The sequence below is a fragment of the Gavialis gangeticus genome, unplaced genomic scaffold, assembly GCF_001723915.1.
Source record: "Gavialis gangeticus isolate Ggan-Ray unplaced genomic scaffold, GavGan_comp1, whole genome shotgun sequence".
Classification (NCBI taxonomy): domain Eukaryota; kingdom Metazoa; phylum Chordata; order Crocodylia; family Gavialidae; genus Gavialis; species Gavialis gangeticus.
In genome coordinates, this window is record NW_017729001.1 from 21,455,183 (window position 1) to 21,470,683 (window position 15,501).

Here is a 15,501-nt window from a genome sequence, read left to right on the forward strand (position 1 = left end):
AGGTTTAAATGTTTTTTCTACATACCTCAAGGTACCAGGTGGTTCGTGAGTGCTGCGATGCTGGGGCAGATGGAGTGTCCCCAGCGTGCTCAGCAGCAGACCCGGAAGTGGACCAGAAGCACTTCTGGGTCTGCTGCCGAGCACTCTTGTGGGATGCTCCATGTGCCCCACCATCACAGTGATCACGAGCTGTGCCTGCTACCTTAAGGTATGTAGAAAAAACATTTAAAGCTGTGTCTGTCTGAATCGCTGATTCTCCAAATCAGCATCAAATCTTCAGATTCAGCCAAATTGAAATCGGGGACAGTGATCCTAATCAACAAATCGAATCACTGCCCCTGCTGTCAAAGAAACCTGTGCCTGAAAAGAGCGGGGAGTAGTATGTAGCAGCAGCGTGCACCACCTGAAACTGGAGCCTGGCTGGCTGGAGCCACACTTTGATTGCTGGCCAGGTGCTGCATGCTGGATCACCACTGCTGAAGCCCCAGGAAGCCCCCAGGATGGCAGGTAAGACTGCTAAGGCCAGCAAGGTGCTGGCCCCAGTCTCCCGTACCTCACCCAGGGTAACTTGCTATGCACACCAGAGCATGCACACACAAGCGTTCTCAGGGACAAGTAGCAGTGGCACAATTACATGCTGCTGCTATTTGTCCCCAGGGGGACACCTGTGCGCTCGTCTGGACGCACCCAAGAAATTCAGGCCCAGAAAAACAAAGCAAATGATCATCAGCTGAATTCTAGGAAGCAGCTCACATTGATCACCAGAAGCAAGACATCACTAGTGCCCATTCTCGCTCAAAAAAAAAACAACAACTTTCTTTTAAAAGAGTTTACCTGTATAATCAAAAAACAAAAAGTGTAGAAGGAAGACAGTCTTGTCTGAACGTTCTTAACTGGAGCTGCTGCCTACCTTAGTATGGTTAAACAGTGCCCTGAGAATAAAGTTGAAAAGTAAGTTGACAATTTCACAGCCATTTTTTGGGGACAAATCTCAAGATAAATCACCACCAGGCAAACACCACCACAGACAGACACTGTTTGTCAATCATAACACACTGCTTATTTTGCCTTTATGCCATGCTATGCATTTCACAAATGAGTTTCTTTCAATACCTGTCTTTTTTCTGCAAATTCTCTTTGCCTAGCAAAATACAGAAGAACCTTCAATTCAGGGCACCAGCGTTCCAGTTCATTCTTCCATTTCAACACATTACAGTTCTGGGCCACAACAAGATGCGGACCCCAGTTACCTATGGAGGTAAACAACAACTGTTGAGAAAAGTGCCACTTACATCAGAGCCTGTAAAAGAGCTGTAACTTGAAGATAGAGCTTAAAGGCCAAGGGTGTCCAGATAAATTAGGGATAAGCAATTATTTCGGCCCGTGGGCCACACAGGCAGTTCTGGGGAGCTGGTGCAGGCTGGTCAGTGCCACATTGCCCGCCCTCTGCAAAAAGCCCAGAGCCCACTCCCTACAGTTCATCCCCACCACTGCCACTAGAGCCCAGCAGCAGCTGAGCGCACAGCCTGGGCCCCAGCCTTGGCCCAAACCTGCTCTGAACTCACCCCAGTCAGAGCAGACCAGCTGGGACCTGTGCACACAGCCCTGTCTCTGGCCCGCCCTACACCTGTGCTGGACTGGGCTGCCCACAATGAGCGGTGATGGCAGCCAGGGAGAAGCTGCTGTTGGGCACAAGAGAAAAGCAGCCACCTCCTTGCTGCTGCTGGGCCCATCTGGCTGCAGCCACCCAGTGCCCCCACCCCAGGCTGCTCTGTGGCTCCTCTGCACTGCCACCCCTGCTCCACTGGCATCATCATGGGCAGGCAGTGGGGGCAGACAGTGGTGGGGACACTGTGTGCGAGTCCCAGCTGGTCTGCTCCAGTCAGGAAGGGTCCAGAGTAGGCACAGAGCAAGCTAAGCCCAGGCCAGGGCTGTGCACACAAGTCCCCACCGGTACAACAGGGCCAGGGCCAGTGGCACTGGTAGCTGGAAGGAGCCACCACCATCTGGGCTGCTTAGAAATGCAGTCCAACTGCAGAACTGCCCCAGCCTTGTTGTGCACCGAGGAGTGGCAAGACTGCCATGGGCCAGATAGCACCCGAGACAGGCAGGATCGAGGGACCAGCCACAGGCCGGACAAAGTCCCTCTGTAGGCCACATTCGGCTTGGGGGCTGTATTTTGCCCACCACTGATATAAAGAGACTTGATTTTAAGTAAGTTTTCCTGATTATTTAAAATAAAAATAAACAATGTTGCCAAGTAAAGTATGAGGAACATAGATTTCCAATTAAAAAAGCAGCATCGTGTCCTACCTCCACTACAAGCCAGGTATGCAAATAAGGCAGCAACCTGCATAGTTTTGCCAAGGCCAGTCTCATCTGCGAGAACACCATTAAGATTCTTCTCGTATAGCTTCACTAACCAGTCCAGCCCAAGCTTCTGATAATCTCGGAGTGTCCCATGCTGTCCGGATGGAGCACAACATTTGACTGCTGTTGCGATTTGATCACTGCCTTTAGGTAACAGCACTTCTGCAGCAGCAGCAGCAGCAAACTCTGATACATCTTTCATGTATTTCTGTATGGCACCTTCACATTGATCAATGCCGAGGAAAGAGTCTATGAGTACCACTTCCTCTCGAGTGCTTCTTCTGCCACTCACAGATTCTTCCATTTCTACACAAAGAAGTAAAACCATAAGATGGTCTGTAGCTGTAATTCATGTTTCAACAACCAATTTGTCACGGTCCATAGCTAAGCATTTAAGAAAATGCTATTTTGTCCATCTTCAGTAAGGGTGAAAACAAGAACTCCGGACTAGAACAAACATAAATATTAAGATCTGCTCCATGTAACAATTAAATTTGATATCTCTCCAAGTCAAATACAATGCCAGGACACAAACAACAGTTTAAAGACACACTTTTCAAAACATACCCATTGTGGAAATGTGTCTTGAAAACACACGCACACACTAAACATTGGTAACAATTAAATCTGCCCACCTCTTTTGGCTAAATAGGTCAGTTCAGCTTGACAAGCCATGTTTTGCACTTCAACGTTCTCTTGATCTTCCTCTAAATTAAGCATTAGCAATATCAAGCTAGAAGGCTAGCAATTTCTTCCCATGCCTACAGCTTTTCTACAGCAGGCCAACCACGTATTCACTGAATACGTGTAACCATCATTTACAGAATCTGATCCTTACTGACAGCTGTGCAAGGAACAGCAGCCTCCAAAAATAAACAAGACTGAGAAATATAATGTGCAACACCTAGTACTGAAATCAAAGGTTAGCTCTATTTACTTTCTGCGAAATTAAAGTTCAGTTTCTTTGCATGTTACAAGGACACCATAGCAGAAGATTTTTATTCTTGATTGCTATACTCTACGCTGTTTCCTTTAAAAAATTTTTAAAGTTAAGAACACAGGTAAGCTAATTAATAATTAAGGTCTGCAAGTGCCATTTAAAAAAAAAAAAAGAGAAAGCACTAAATTTGGAACAATCTACCTTTGAAACAGAAATTAAATAAAAAAGGTATGATAATTAAATAGCAGGTCATAAGATGGTATAAACAAGAAATCCAACATGTATAACTGAAGTAAAAAAAAAAAACCAAAAAAACACAACACAGACCTTTGTGATCAGTAAGCAAGGTGATTGCTTCTCCTTTTCTCCCAGGTATTGCTGGACCCTAAATAATACAATATTTATTCACATTATAAAGCCCATACTTCAAAATGAAAGATAAAAAAATACCATCACTAGCAGTTGTAGTTTCATAAGATTATCTCAGTTTCCAAAACTAACTTTACATAATCGCACAAACCCTTAGTTAAAATATGTTACAGGGCCCCAGTTTTACAAATACATGTACCAACATGGGTTTCTACACCCACCTGGAGCTTCACTGACTACAACAGAACAGTAAGGCCATACACCGAACTCTGCTAATGTGTTTTTAGGGCCAAAACCTAAGTGTGTTTTCAGAGAGGCCAGATTTGTTTTCCAACAATGAACTTGGAAGAGGAGGAAAACCATGATTAAAAACATGCATGTCTCATTTTTAAATGAAACCAAAAAATATATTAAAAAAATAATAAGTTGTAGGAAGGTTCCAACCTTTGACTGTACATAATTACAATTTCTTTCAGAACTGTAACATTACCACAACCAAAAAGCAGACTTGTTATTAATTTTCTGATTTAACACTACATACCTTAATTCTTCTATTAAGACCTGAAAATTGATAGATTACAGTTAAATGTCACAGTTCTAATACTGACCAAAAAAAAGCACATCTTATGAAACATCTTTAATGTATTTTGCCTTTGTCATTTGTTTTTACGATCCAAGGGAAAAGTCATATACAGTATTAAGAACTGTAGTAAATGAAAGTCAGCGAGGGTCTCATTCTTGTTCAATGTTATATAACAGGACTGAATTCTCTCTGACATCATATGCAACTCCACTGGAATGTGAGTATAGACCAGGGGCAGGCAATTATTTCGGGTGGAGGGCCACTTACTGAGTTTTGGCAAGCCATCGAGGGCTGCATGACAGGCAGCCAAGGGTAGCCAAATATTAATTTTCTAAATTTTTTAGGGGCCCTGCAGGCCGGATAGAATGGCCTGGTGGGCCGTATCCGGCCCACAGGCAGCATTTTGCCCACCCCTGGTATAGACCCAACTACGCTGGGTCTCCCTAAGAGGTACCAAATTAAACTCTGCACAGGAGCAAGAGGTTCACAACAGGAAGGCAGGCATTCAGTCATCTCGGAAACAGCTTCAGCTACTTAAAAGTAAACGCTAGCTTCATTGGCATGGGAAAGAGAGAAGTCACTTATACAAAACCATGGAGTAAGCCACTTTTGTTAAAACTGTGTTTTGATGGACTTTCAACGCTTCCATCTTACTTCTCACCCTGGGGACCAGTTACCTCTTAGTGAATTCTTCCTTCTCTCTTCTAACTCCACTTGCAGTTTTAATTCTACCACCTAAAAAAAACAGTATATAAGAAAGGAGATGGAAGAGGAGGACAACAGAATACAAATGAGGTTAATTGCCTTTACCCCTAAAGAAAATTATGAATTACTCTATATTTTTCGGCAAGGACAGGCATCCTTTACATGCTGGCTTAGCCCCCTAAATCACAGCCAGCTTTTACTGGCTGCTTTAAAATTCTTACTTGAAAGTTTCTTAAAATGCTTTGAAATCAGTGATATAAGTTGTAGCCATGTTGGTGTAAGGCAGCGAGGAACTCAAAAATATTGGTTTTGTAGCTGTATTCCTCTTGCAGCACAGAACAAAATAACTGCTATGCAGCCAATGATATGGCCCAATCTTTTTTCAATACCATTATTATGCCCCTCTAAGAATTTAGGCAACTATATGGTGTCACAATACATGTACCTGTTTAATACTGAACCAGAAATACTCGATTTCTCTGGCAACACAAGCAGCAATGCACCTCAACCGATTCTGTTGCTCCTTCTTGGCTCTCTCACTCCAGAGTTTCTTATCTTCATGGTACTGAGTCACACTTCTGACCAGCTGTATAAAAGTATTAGGGGTGTTTCGTTTCAGCTTCTCACTCTGCCTTATACCTATTCACTCTACTTGTTACAATGGGTAGACAAGAGCTCAGGCTTACATAATCACCCAAATCATAATCGTTCATACCAGGCTTACACTGGTATTTTAAACAAAGCATATTATTGTCACAGCAGGTTAAAACTCCTAACAAGTGTCAGAGATGTGGAAAGTATTGGCATCTTTTGACTGGTCCCTTGGAAAATGCCAGACTGTCCCATCAGTGCCTGCTCACTTAATATCCCACAGCTTGAGGTGTCTTTAGACCCTTTCAAGAGGGAGATGAAAGATAAGAGAGTTATATTCTAACCTACATTCATTTTACTTGTATTGCACAATACTAGAAAAATCAACTGCTCCAATCTACCTATCTGCACTGGTGCTAGCTGAGTATGGGAAAAACTAAACTCCTACACTGAAAACAGAAGGCAACATGCAGAATTACAGAGTTCTGTGAAAGTACAAAGGAAGCATTTTATGTAGTGTTTTGCAACTATTTCACAATAACTCTTAATAACCCTCTTAGAGATGAGTGAATGGGAGGGAAGTTAAGAAAACTACCCAATGTCACACAGACAGTGGCCTAGCCAAAAAACAGGCCTGAATTCTGACTCTCAGTGCTCTGGCTCCACCCATGAGGACATTGCCTGTTCTCCAACACTGCATTTGAAACAAATACACCCACATTACCTTCCTGGCAGTTGCCACTTTCCACCTTCTCTCTTGAGCAAAGTCAGTTGCCATCCACTGCATTTCCTCCAGCAGATAATCCTGGTGTGATTTGGGTCTTGAAGCTTCCTGAAGCTTGGGCAAGCGCCTCATGGACCATAAACCTACCTTCCTGAGGTCCGCTATGCGTCGATGGATTTGGTTTTCCTTAAAACAAGAGAAACCAAAACTTAGCGCTCACTGCATAAACACAAAAGAATAATCACAGACATTGACACAAGTGACAGAACCAGGCATCACTCTGTTCTCAGACATGTTCCAAGCATTTTACCTTACACTATATTAAAAGAAAAAAAATCATCTAATAGCTTTATTGAAGCAGTGATTTGACACCTCAAGAAATACAAGAAAGTTCAAGATAGAGTGATGCTGCCTGATAACTTAAAAAAGGAAATATCACACACTGAAAAGATGAAAGCAATTAAAAGAGAACAGCCTGTGTTTTCTTTCCACTGTTGCTCAGGAAGGTTGGTGGGGGAAGGTGAGATGTTGGCATTACATGCTGTAGTTCAGTATGGTTTTATTGTTTGGAAATGAGCAATTGGAGGTTTGAGGAATTGAAATACTTTGATTGGAAGATCCAGTTTATTGGCACTTTTAAATTTTGGGAAGCAACACCTCACTCTGGATTGGCACAGATAAATGAAAATTAATGTGCTGCTTGTTGCAAATCACTTTTAGCCAGTTGTGTAAGGTGTTGGGGGAACACCTTGGCACATCAATACTTTGTGCCATATTGCTTCCTAATGGGCAGTTGCTTTCTGCTGAAAACTGTAGGACCTCCTGTGAAACCTTACAGACCTTACAATGAGAGGCTGTGAGCTATGGGACTCTTCAGCCTGGAAAAGCGCAGGCTCAGGGGTGATCTGGTGACCACCTATAAGTTTATCAGGGGTGCGCATCAGGATCTGGGAGAACGTCTGTTCACCACAGCACCCCAAGGGATGACAAGATCAAATGGTCACAAACTCCTCCGTGACCGTTTCAGGCTGGACATAAGGAAAAACTTCTTTACTGTCTGAGCCCCCAAGGTTTGGAATAGACTACCCGCCAGAGGTAGTTCAGGCACCTGCCTTGAACACCTTCAAAAGACATTTGGATGTCTATCTTGCTGGGATCCTATGACCCCTGCTGACTTCCTGCCCTTTGGGCAGGGGCTGGACTCGATGATCTTCTGAGGTCCCTTCCAGCCCTAATGTCTATGAAAAGAGAGGATTCTGCCCACCCACCCCCACCAGAGAACAGTTTCACTAATAGCTAATCAGTAGTGATGTCTGGCTTAGAAAGGACAGCAGGGGGAGCCTCCTATGCTACTTTGACAATCGTGTAGGGAATAATTTGATGAATAAGCTTTGATATATGCACTCACATTGACAATGGGAGCAGAAAGCTACAGAATGAGGATCTACCTAACTTATCCTGCCAAATGAAGGATTGATACTAACTTCACAGGTGTTTACATCCAAGGCCAAACTGGCATATCTACTGCATTTTATCAAACACGTAAAAACCATTCTGCCACTAGTTGGGATTTCTTCCTTCTTAATGTATAAATACCAAGCAAGAGTCAAAATAACATTCTGTTTAGTTACATCTCTGGTATATTAGCATTCTGTAGGATCTCATACGGAACAGGTTCTACTCTCTGGAGGACAAGATCAACTGGACATACTTTTATCAGTTAAGTTGATGAAGATTCTCTGAACAAGGAAAAGGCAAATGCTTCGGCCCTCTGTTACTGCTAGAGATCTGACTGTTTGGTTAAGAGAAACTGGACTACAGCTACGATTCCCACAGAGCACTCTAAATATGGCCAAGCACAGATTTTTAACCATAAGTTTATCATTAAAATCCAGTTTGCAAGGCACTCCATTAGGAAAAATCATTATTACCATTATTGGCCCCAATTCGCTCCTTCCCTGGAAATCACAGTTACAGCAAAGACTACATAACCACGGGAAATGAATGACCTCACCTCTAGAGGTATATGGGGTCTGCCCCAACATGGAAGGAACACACTGTTAGGACACAGTTAAAAGTTAGCGTGCCAAGCCCCGTTTGTACCTATTTAAAAGGCAGCTTCAGGCAGCAAGATTGTCAGCCCAAAGCCTTTCACGTGGAAGAAATTCACTTAAGGAAAAAAAGTAACTCAGTGCAGTAAAACCAAATAAAATGAGATAAAAAAAAGTTTTAAAGCACCTGGGTCAGATATTAAGCCAAACAGGAAAAAAAAGAAGATTAAGGGATATTTATTTCACAAAAATAAAGAGAAAGCAACAGGGATGTGATAGTCTTCTCTAAGACTCGACACTTTTTTTCTATACCTCATCTGTTCCTTGGAATTTTCTCTCCCCCATAAACACGCGCACAACCAAGTCGTGGTGAACGCATAAGGGGGAAAGCTTACAGGCATTTCCCGAAGCACAGCACAAAATACCACAAGTTCTAAAACATTTCATACAAGATACTTGTATAAAAAGATTTTTCTAATTGGAATACCTGATGCTGCGTTGGAGCTCGCTGCCTCTGAGCCTGGCCCACTGGCTGTACCTGATGTTGAAGGGAAGTCACAACCTGACTACGTAAAGTAAGAGGTACATTTTGTGGCTGGGGCTCTGCACAAATCTGCGGTTGATCTAGACACTCCAGCTGGGGTGCTGGGGGCTGCTGCAAAACCTGTAGCATGACCGGATGAGCTGCTGTGGCAACTTCAGGGGGTTGCAACCTCCCACAGAGCCGAGGTAAAGGAGAGTGTAACCGCGTCACAGTCTCTCCAGTTTGTTGTTGGCTCTGTTTCTTTTCAGCAAGTCGCGCTGTTTGAAGGTTGGGCGACATTCCACCTGCAAAGCAAGAAAAATGTGACAAAATAATCTTAAGAGTCAAAACACCATATTTAACCAGCAAAAAGGAAACAAACATATTTTTGAGAACCAACTTGTTTGTTGCAGGACACCGGCATCGCTGCAAACCAAATTACATACCTAAAGCCTGCAAAGCAATCAATGTATTCAAGTGGGCAGCGTATTGATGCTGCTCTTTAAGCAGATAGCACGCTGAGTTTCTACTTATACATTTGCAAGAAAGAGGCAACAGCTAGGCAACCAGCCTGTGTAACACAATATCAAATGATCAAAAAGGAACGATTCTGCTGCAACAACATCAATTAAGAAAGAGCAAATGAGACACAGAGGGGTGAAAACTGAAGCTCAAAGCTTGGATGTGCAACTCCCATTAAGTTCCTAGGAATTTTCTCTAGAGGGAGGTTCATCTTATATTAATTGGTATTAGGTGTAATGTTCCAATTAGAGTATATATAATTTAAGCAATTATCTTTAATTACAAAGCTAAAACCAGACTAGCCACAGTCACTCGCATTATTAAAAGTTTACAATAAAGCTCTAAACAGCCGTACTGGGTCCATCAGTTTTTATTTTCAAACTTCTCTCCAGTAGCTAATACCGATGGTGCGAACTTTTGCAGACAAAAACTAGGACTGTGAAAACATTCCCACTAGAACAACACTAGTCCTTTTACTGTAATATGGTGGCCCTGCTGTAGAAAGTCTTGCTCATTAGAGCAGTCCCTATACCAGCTGTGGCTCAGCCTCGTGATGTGATAAACACCCTCAAATCTCCACTGATTTCAAAGGGAGTTAAGACAGCCAGCTCTTCACAGGGCAATCAATTTCTATTCCTTACTTTACTGCCGTAATTGACATGCTCAGAATTGTGGCGAATTGAACAAATCCTATGAATGATCCAGTTTGAAACCAATATAACATGTTGGATGAAAACAGCCACACTTAAAAAGACCCTTGGAGGGAAACAGTGAGCAGGCAGTATGTAAATAAATCACACACACACACACACACACACAAAAACCTTGACAAACCCACTAATGCTGCATACTATAACTGTTATCAAGGTCAACGGTATGATTTTAAAGGCAATTTTTTTGTTTGAATCAATGTGAGACACAGACCTTGGTAAGAAAGCTGATACTTCTATAATACTACATTCAGTGAAGGACAGAAATCCTGGGGTGACACAGTTCAGAAATAATGGAGATTATCTGATTAAATTGCTGCTAAAATGAAGGAACTTGAACTTCTGAGCAGAGCTGCTGAACCTAAAGGAGTACGTATCTTTGTCTCAGAAAGACTGTTTGGGGAAAAAGGAAAGGGAAGTTAGTTATCTAAAGTGTCTACAAAAAACAAGACTGCTTGATTTAGAATATCTGATCAAGCAGCTCTTACACTGAAGCCAGATAAAGCATATTTGTTTGGTGTCAATATGCTGTTACAACCGGGTTCCTATCATACTAGCATACACAATTATGAAGGCCTCTGGCTTTTCACAAGGAACCTGTTTAAATTTGAAACAAAACCAAAAGGATTTCTTAATTTCCTTCCCATTATACAAGAATGCCAGATGCCCTGAATGTGATATAAGGAACAAGCATAGCAGCCACTGTATCTGGTAATGCTCTAGGTCAAAGCTGAGACCCAACTCCACAGGAAGCTGAGGAGAAGGAAAGAAGAAAGAAAAATGAGCAAGCATTATTTTATACATGATTAGCCAAAGACAGTCAGGTCTGTTTCTTTTCTGTTACCATGTGATGAATTCCATACCATTTCAAAAGCAGAGAAACTAATCATTGGGGAAACGAAGGAAAATTCATAAACACCGAGGTATGCCAGCTGCCAGAACCGGCACGGAGCAATCAAGATCTGAAGCTGACTGGTGGTGGCACAACTAAAATCAAGAATGTTTCACGCTATGTCAAAGGTAGGAAGATCTCCCCAGCAGGTGCATGTAGCAATACCTGGTTATACCACCAGGAAGCAACAAACATCCACAAAGTTAGGAGATGCTTTGTAAGAAGAGTTCAGAAGGCTCTCCCCTTTCCTGAAGCCGCTTCTTTAAAAACACGTGCAACGACTGAAAAAAAAATGTTAGTCTAGGATGAAGACAATAATGTCTAGGATGACATAAAATGTTAGTCTAAGACAAAGGCAAAGCCGTGTTTCATAGACATTAGGGCTAGAAGGTACCTCGGAAGATCTTTGAGTCCACCACCCCCGTGTTAATCATGGGTGTCTTGATCTGTCCCTTCACCTACATTTAGTGGCAACCGTAAATCCTCCTGGATCATGGCGTACGCATGAGGGCCACCCAGACCTTGTATGCATATGCCTGGGCATGAGTTTTTAGAGGAGAGGAGGCTGAAGGAGGCAATAATATTCGCATCACATACCCACAACTCAGAAAGTCCTTGCCCCAGCTACAACAGAAAGCCACAGCACTACGGCATCAAACTGCTTTAAAGAGTCCACCAGGCGTTTCAAGGTTTCCTAATCTAACCCAAAGCAGGATTTCTCTTTGAACCAGACTGTGCACTCGTTGGATAATACCTGTGGCCATGTGAAGATCTATATATGGAGGATCCCTCTGTTTCTCCTTAATATTCATGACTTCCAAATACATTTCTAAAAGCTTTCCCCAAATCGCCATCCCTGGCATGCAATCACTGTTCTTTCGGGACAACGCACACCAGAAACAAACGGTTTCGCCGCTCCTTTGCGTTGGCCAAAATGCTGGAGGCGACAAGCAAGAGAGGAACAGAAATGTCCCCGTTCATACCCAGCTCGACGCCCCCGTCAGCCCGTGTGACAAGCCCAGGGAACCTGCCGACCGGTCCGACCCGGTCAATGGGGGCTTTTTAAGTGACGCATGGCAACGCTTACCTCATCACGGAGGGAACGAGCCGCGGCTTTTCCCCCCGGCATATCCAAACCCATCCAGCCCGAAAACGGCACTGAATGCTTCTCTTGGACACCGCCGTACTTGTCACCTGTTGGCACAAAAAGCAGGTCACGGGGGGCTAGGAAAGGAGCCCCTTCAGGACACGTGTCTATGGGTGGGCGCGGTGCTCCCGAACATGGGCAAAACCCCACTAAGATTTGGGGGGGTTCGTTCCCCTGCAGCGCTGGGCTCTGGGGAGGAAGGTGACACCCACGGAAGCAGGAGGGGATGGCAACTGGCCCCCTGTCCTGCCCCAGGGCAATACTGGGCCCTGCAGCCTGCAGAGCACGGGCCCTAGTGCCCCCCTCTGCCCTGGGGCTGGCAGCCCTGGCCCCGCCCCCTCAGGCCTGGCTCCGCCCCCACAGCCTGGCGGGGGCGGGGCGCGTGGCAGCGGCCCTAGAGCACTGCCCTCGCCCCGCCCCCTCCCCGAGGCCACGCCCCCACGAAACCACTGCGGAGAGAACGCCGGGTGGGCCATACCACTGCGCGGCTACTCGCGTTGATCAGTACCGGGGAGGGACGGGAGGGGGAATGGAGAGTCCTGGGGACGGGTGCCCGGCTGGGACAGACTACGGAGCGTTTACGGACGCCTGCGCTTTTACCGCTAGGGGCGCTGGGGCCGGGGGGGTGGGGGAGCTCTCCTCGCGCTGTGCTGCGGTCAGCGCATTAATGCTCGACTTTCATGTCAAAATGAGAGAAAATGCATAAACAAACAAACAATAAATATACAGAAAAGGAAAAACGAAATATCATACAGAGAGGAACAATAAAATGCAAGAGAAAAATCAAGGGAAAAGGAAAAAAAATAATAGTTTAATTTAAAAAAAATGAAATCACTAGAAAGCAATATACAGGAAATAAACCAAATATAATATAAAACAAATAATAAATAAAAATCAAGAGGTCATGAAAAATAGCAAAATAAAGTAACTAGAAGAAGGTAATAAACCAGGGTTGCATCGTCGCAGCAAAAAGCGCCAGGAGCGCCCGGGGCGCGGGGCTTCCCGCGGGGCCGAGCGGACCTGGGAGCCCAGCGGGATGGGGTGGGCCGCGCCGGCTGCGCACGCACACTTCCAGCCAGTCCCAGTTTTACACACACACATGCAAATATCCCGTTCCCTTTTATCGATCTAGTGCCCCCAGACCCCGCTCTCCGGCTGGGCCGAGTGCTGCTGATGCAACGTTATCTTAAACCAACACCTCTTGCTTTCCCACACGGGCCTCAAACACGGGAGGCTGCAAGCGAAAGGAACAGACCCCCTTATACCCTGTTCACTCTCCCTTTCAGCATCCGCGCTCTGCCCCTGTGACACCGGTATACTTTTTGCAGTTCAGATCTCTCACTTCTCATCAGTCATTTTGAGTTGCTCTTGGCCCTGTGGCGCTCGGGTTTCTTGAGCAGCAGCACGGCCTGGATGTTGGGCAGGACACCGCGCTCAGCAATTGCGGCTTTGCCCAGCAGCTTGTTTTGCTCCTCAGTGTCGGGAATGGCCAGCTGCAGGTGCCGAGGGACGATGCACATCTTGTTATCCTGGGCCATGTTGCCCGCCAGCTCTCAGCCATCAGGTACTCCAGCACGGCAGCCATATAGACAAGGACTCCAGCACCATCCCGTTCAGCACACTTACCTTTTTGGAGCAGCCAATGCACATGGTCCACGGGAAGCTGCAATCCTGCCTGTGTGCATCGAGACTTGACCTTAGCCCTTTACTTCCCTGCTTTCCCCAGCCCTACTTATCACGAGCACCTTCCACCGAAACAGGAGATGGAGCAATGACCTGACCTGTAAATGGCAGTCCTTGCATTACGCTGATGTAAATGTGTCTTTACAGGAAAGGCCTGGGAGAGTTGCTCTGCTGCTGCTCTAATGACAGCAACACAGACTAAACGGCAATGATTTTCAAAGTATTTTGTATGGGATTGTAAGAATCTCACAGAGGCACGATGGGCTTGCCCGTTGAAATCAAACATCATCATGCAGAAGGGCATAACCCAAGCACAGCAGTACTGGCAGGTGTGGGAATGATGTGTAGCTGCTTTTTTTCCTGCATAGGTTATTTATTTAAAAAGGAACCAAAACTATTTCTGATTTTTTGCGTTCACAGAATAGCTTCATATGGGGGCAGAAGAGGAAGGAATGATCAGGAAGATCCACGAGGAAGAGATGGTGTGGTGGATATCCCACCCATGTCTCTCAGTAATGCTGTTCCACTTGGAATTCATCAGGGCAGGATCCTTAAAAGCAGGAGCTCCAGGTTAGTGCCAAAACCTCAAAAAAATAGAGCCTGGTTCAATGGCTATTTAAGAATTTTATACAAAGTGAAACAGCATCAACAGGAGAAAAGGGGAGAGGACTCGCTTCTCCCTACCATACATCAGGGTGTTTAGGGTACATTCCCGAGTGGGTATGTGGGTGCAAAAGAATTTGAAGCTGGCCTCCCATAGTTCAAGTGGATATCCAAATTCAGAGGTTCCCAACCCCCAGGCCACAAAGGGTTGGCTGCTGAACTGGAAGTCCAAAAGTGAACGGCGTACTGCAGGCTGGCAGCCAGTCCCACAATACGCCACTCGCTTATGGTCTGCAGCAAGCTGGTCCGCAGTTTGCCGGTCCACGGTCACTTCCAGTCCACAGTTTGCTGGTCCATGGTCTAAAAAGGTTGGGAACTACTATCCTAATTCATTCGACTAGTGAGTAAAGAGGTTCCTTTTCCTCCCTGGGTTTGTGACACTCACCCTTTGTGGTTATTTTTTAAAAAACTGCCATAATATGGCACGTGTTCCACCTAAATCCAATAAAATTCGATTCAACCAATTTAAACAAACAAAAAAAACAACCAACCAACCAACAACTTTCCCTCTTGAATTAGCCAAACATTTTTGGCTTTTGATTTTTTCAACTGACAGCCAAATTGAAAAATGAATAACTTGTACAGTCATCTGAGGAAAGGAAGAAGGCAAGCTGACTAGTTCTGTCCAACTTGTATGATGGACACAAAGTAAACTAACAGCACGCCAAGCAAATAGAGTTTCGAATGTGAACGATCCAATTTTTTGTTTCGTTTTGTTTTTATAGGCTACAAATAAGAATTCCCACTGACACCAACTGAGTTGTCCATATTCCCCACAGATTGAAATGAATTTAAGAGAAGGAAAAAAGGTTATCATAATCAATCTAAGTTGTCCAAAACAGGCATACAGGCAGTCCTCGACTTACAAGGTTTCGAGGTACACCACTTCGCGCTTACAACGTTTATAAATTGATACCGTTTCGACTTTATGACGTCAGTTTCAACTTGTACAATGCTTGATCCAATGTGACACCACGCCAGCGAACAAGTTCGCTGCATCGCCCATCTCCCTGGAGAACATCTGTCCA

At 44.7% G+C, this 15,501-nt stretch overlaps 1 protein-coding gene and 1 pseudogene across 5 annotated transcripts in view; both read right to left on the reverse strand.

Moving 5' to 3' along the window:
• Positions 1–11,532, reverse strand: part of LOC109290479 (E1A-binding protein p400-like) — a 42,061-nt gene extending 30,529 nt beyond the window's left edge. For 3 of the 5 annotated variants that reach the window (XM_019507050.1, XM_019507047.1, XM_019507046.1), the window contains exons 1-9: positions 11,375–11,532; positions 8,821–9,161; positions 6,283–6,468; positions 5,413–5,553; positions 4,940–4,997; positions 4,221–4,240; positions 3,638–3,695; positions 2,314–2,676; positions 1,114–1,250 (exon numbers count right to left, since the gene is read on the reverse strand). In XM_019507050.1, coding sequence (XP_019362595.1) covers positions 1,114–1,250; positions 2,314–2,676; positions 3,638–3,695; positions 4,221–4,240; positions 4,940–4,997; positions 5,413–5,553; positions 6,283–6,468; positions 8,821–9,161; positions 11,375–11,414 — 1,344 coding nt within the window. In that variant the 5' untranslated portion in view covers positions 11,415–11,532. The remainder of the gene's footprint in view (positions 1–1,113; positions 1,251–2,313; positions 2,677–3,637; positions 3,696–4,220; positions 4,241–4,939; positions 4,998–5,412; positions 5,554–6,282; positions 6,469–8,820; positions 9,162–11,374) is intronic. The other 2 variants (XM_019507049.1, XM_019507048.1) reach the window with 1 other exon arrangement.
• A 1,947-nt stretch (positions 11,533–13,479) lies between these two features.
• LOC109290237 lies at positions 13,480–14,114 on the reverse strand (annotated as a pseudogene).
• Between the last annotated feature and the right edge of the window lie 1,387 nt (positions 14,115–15,501).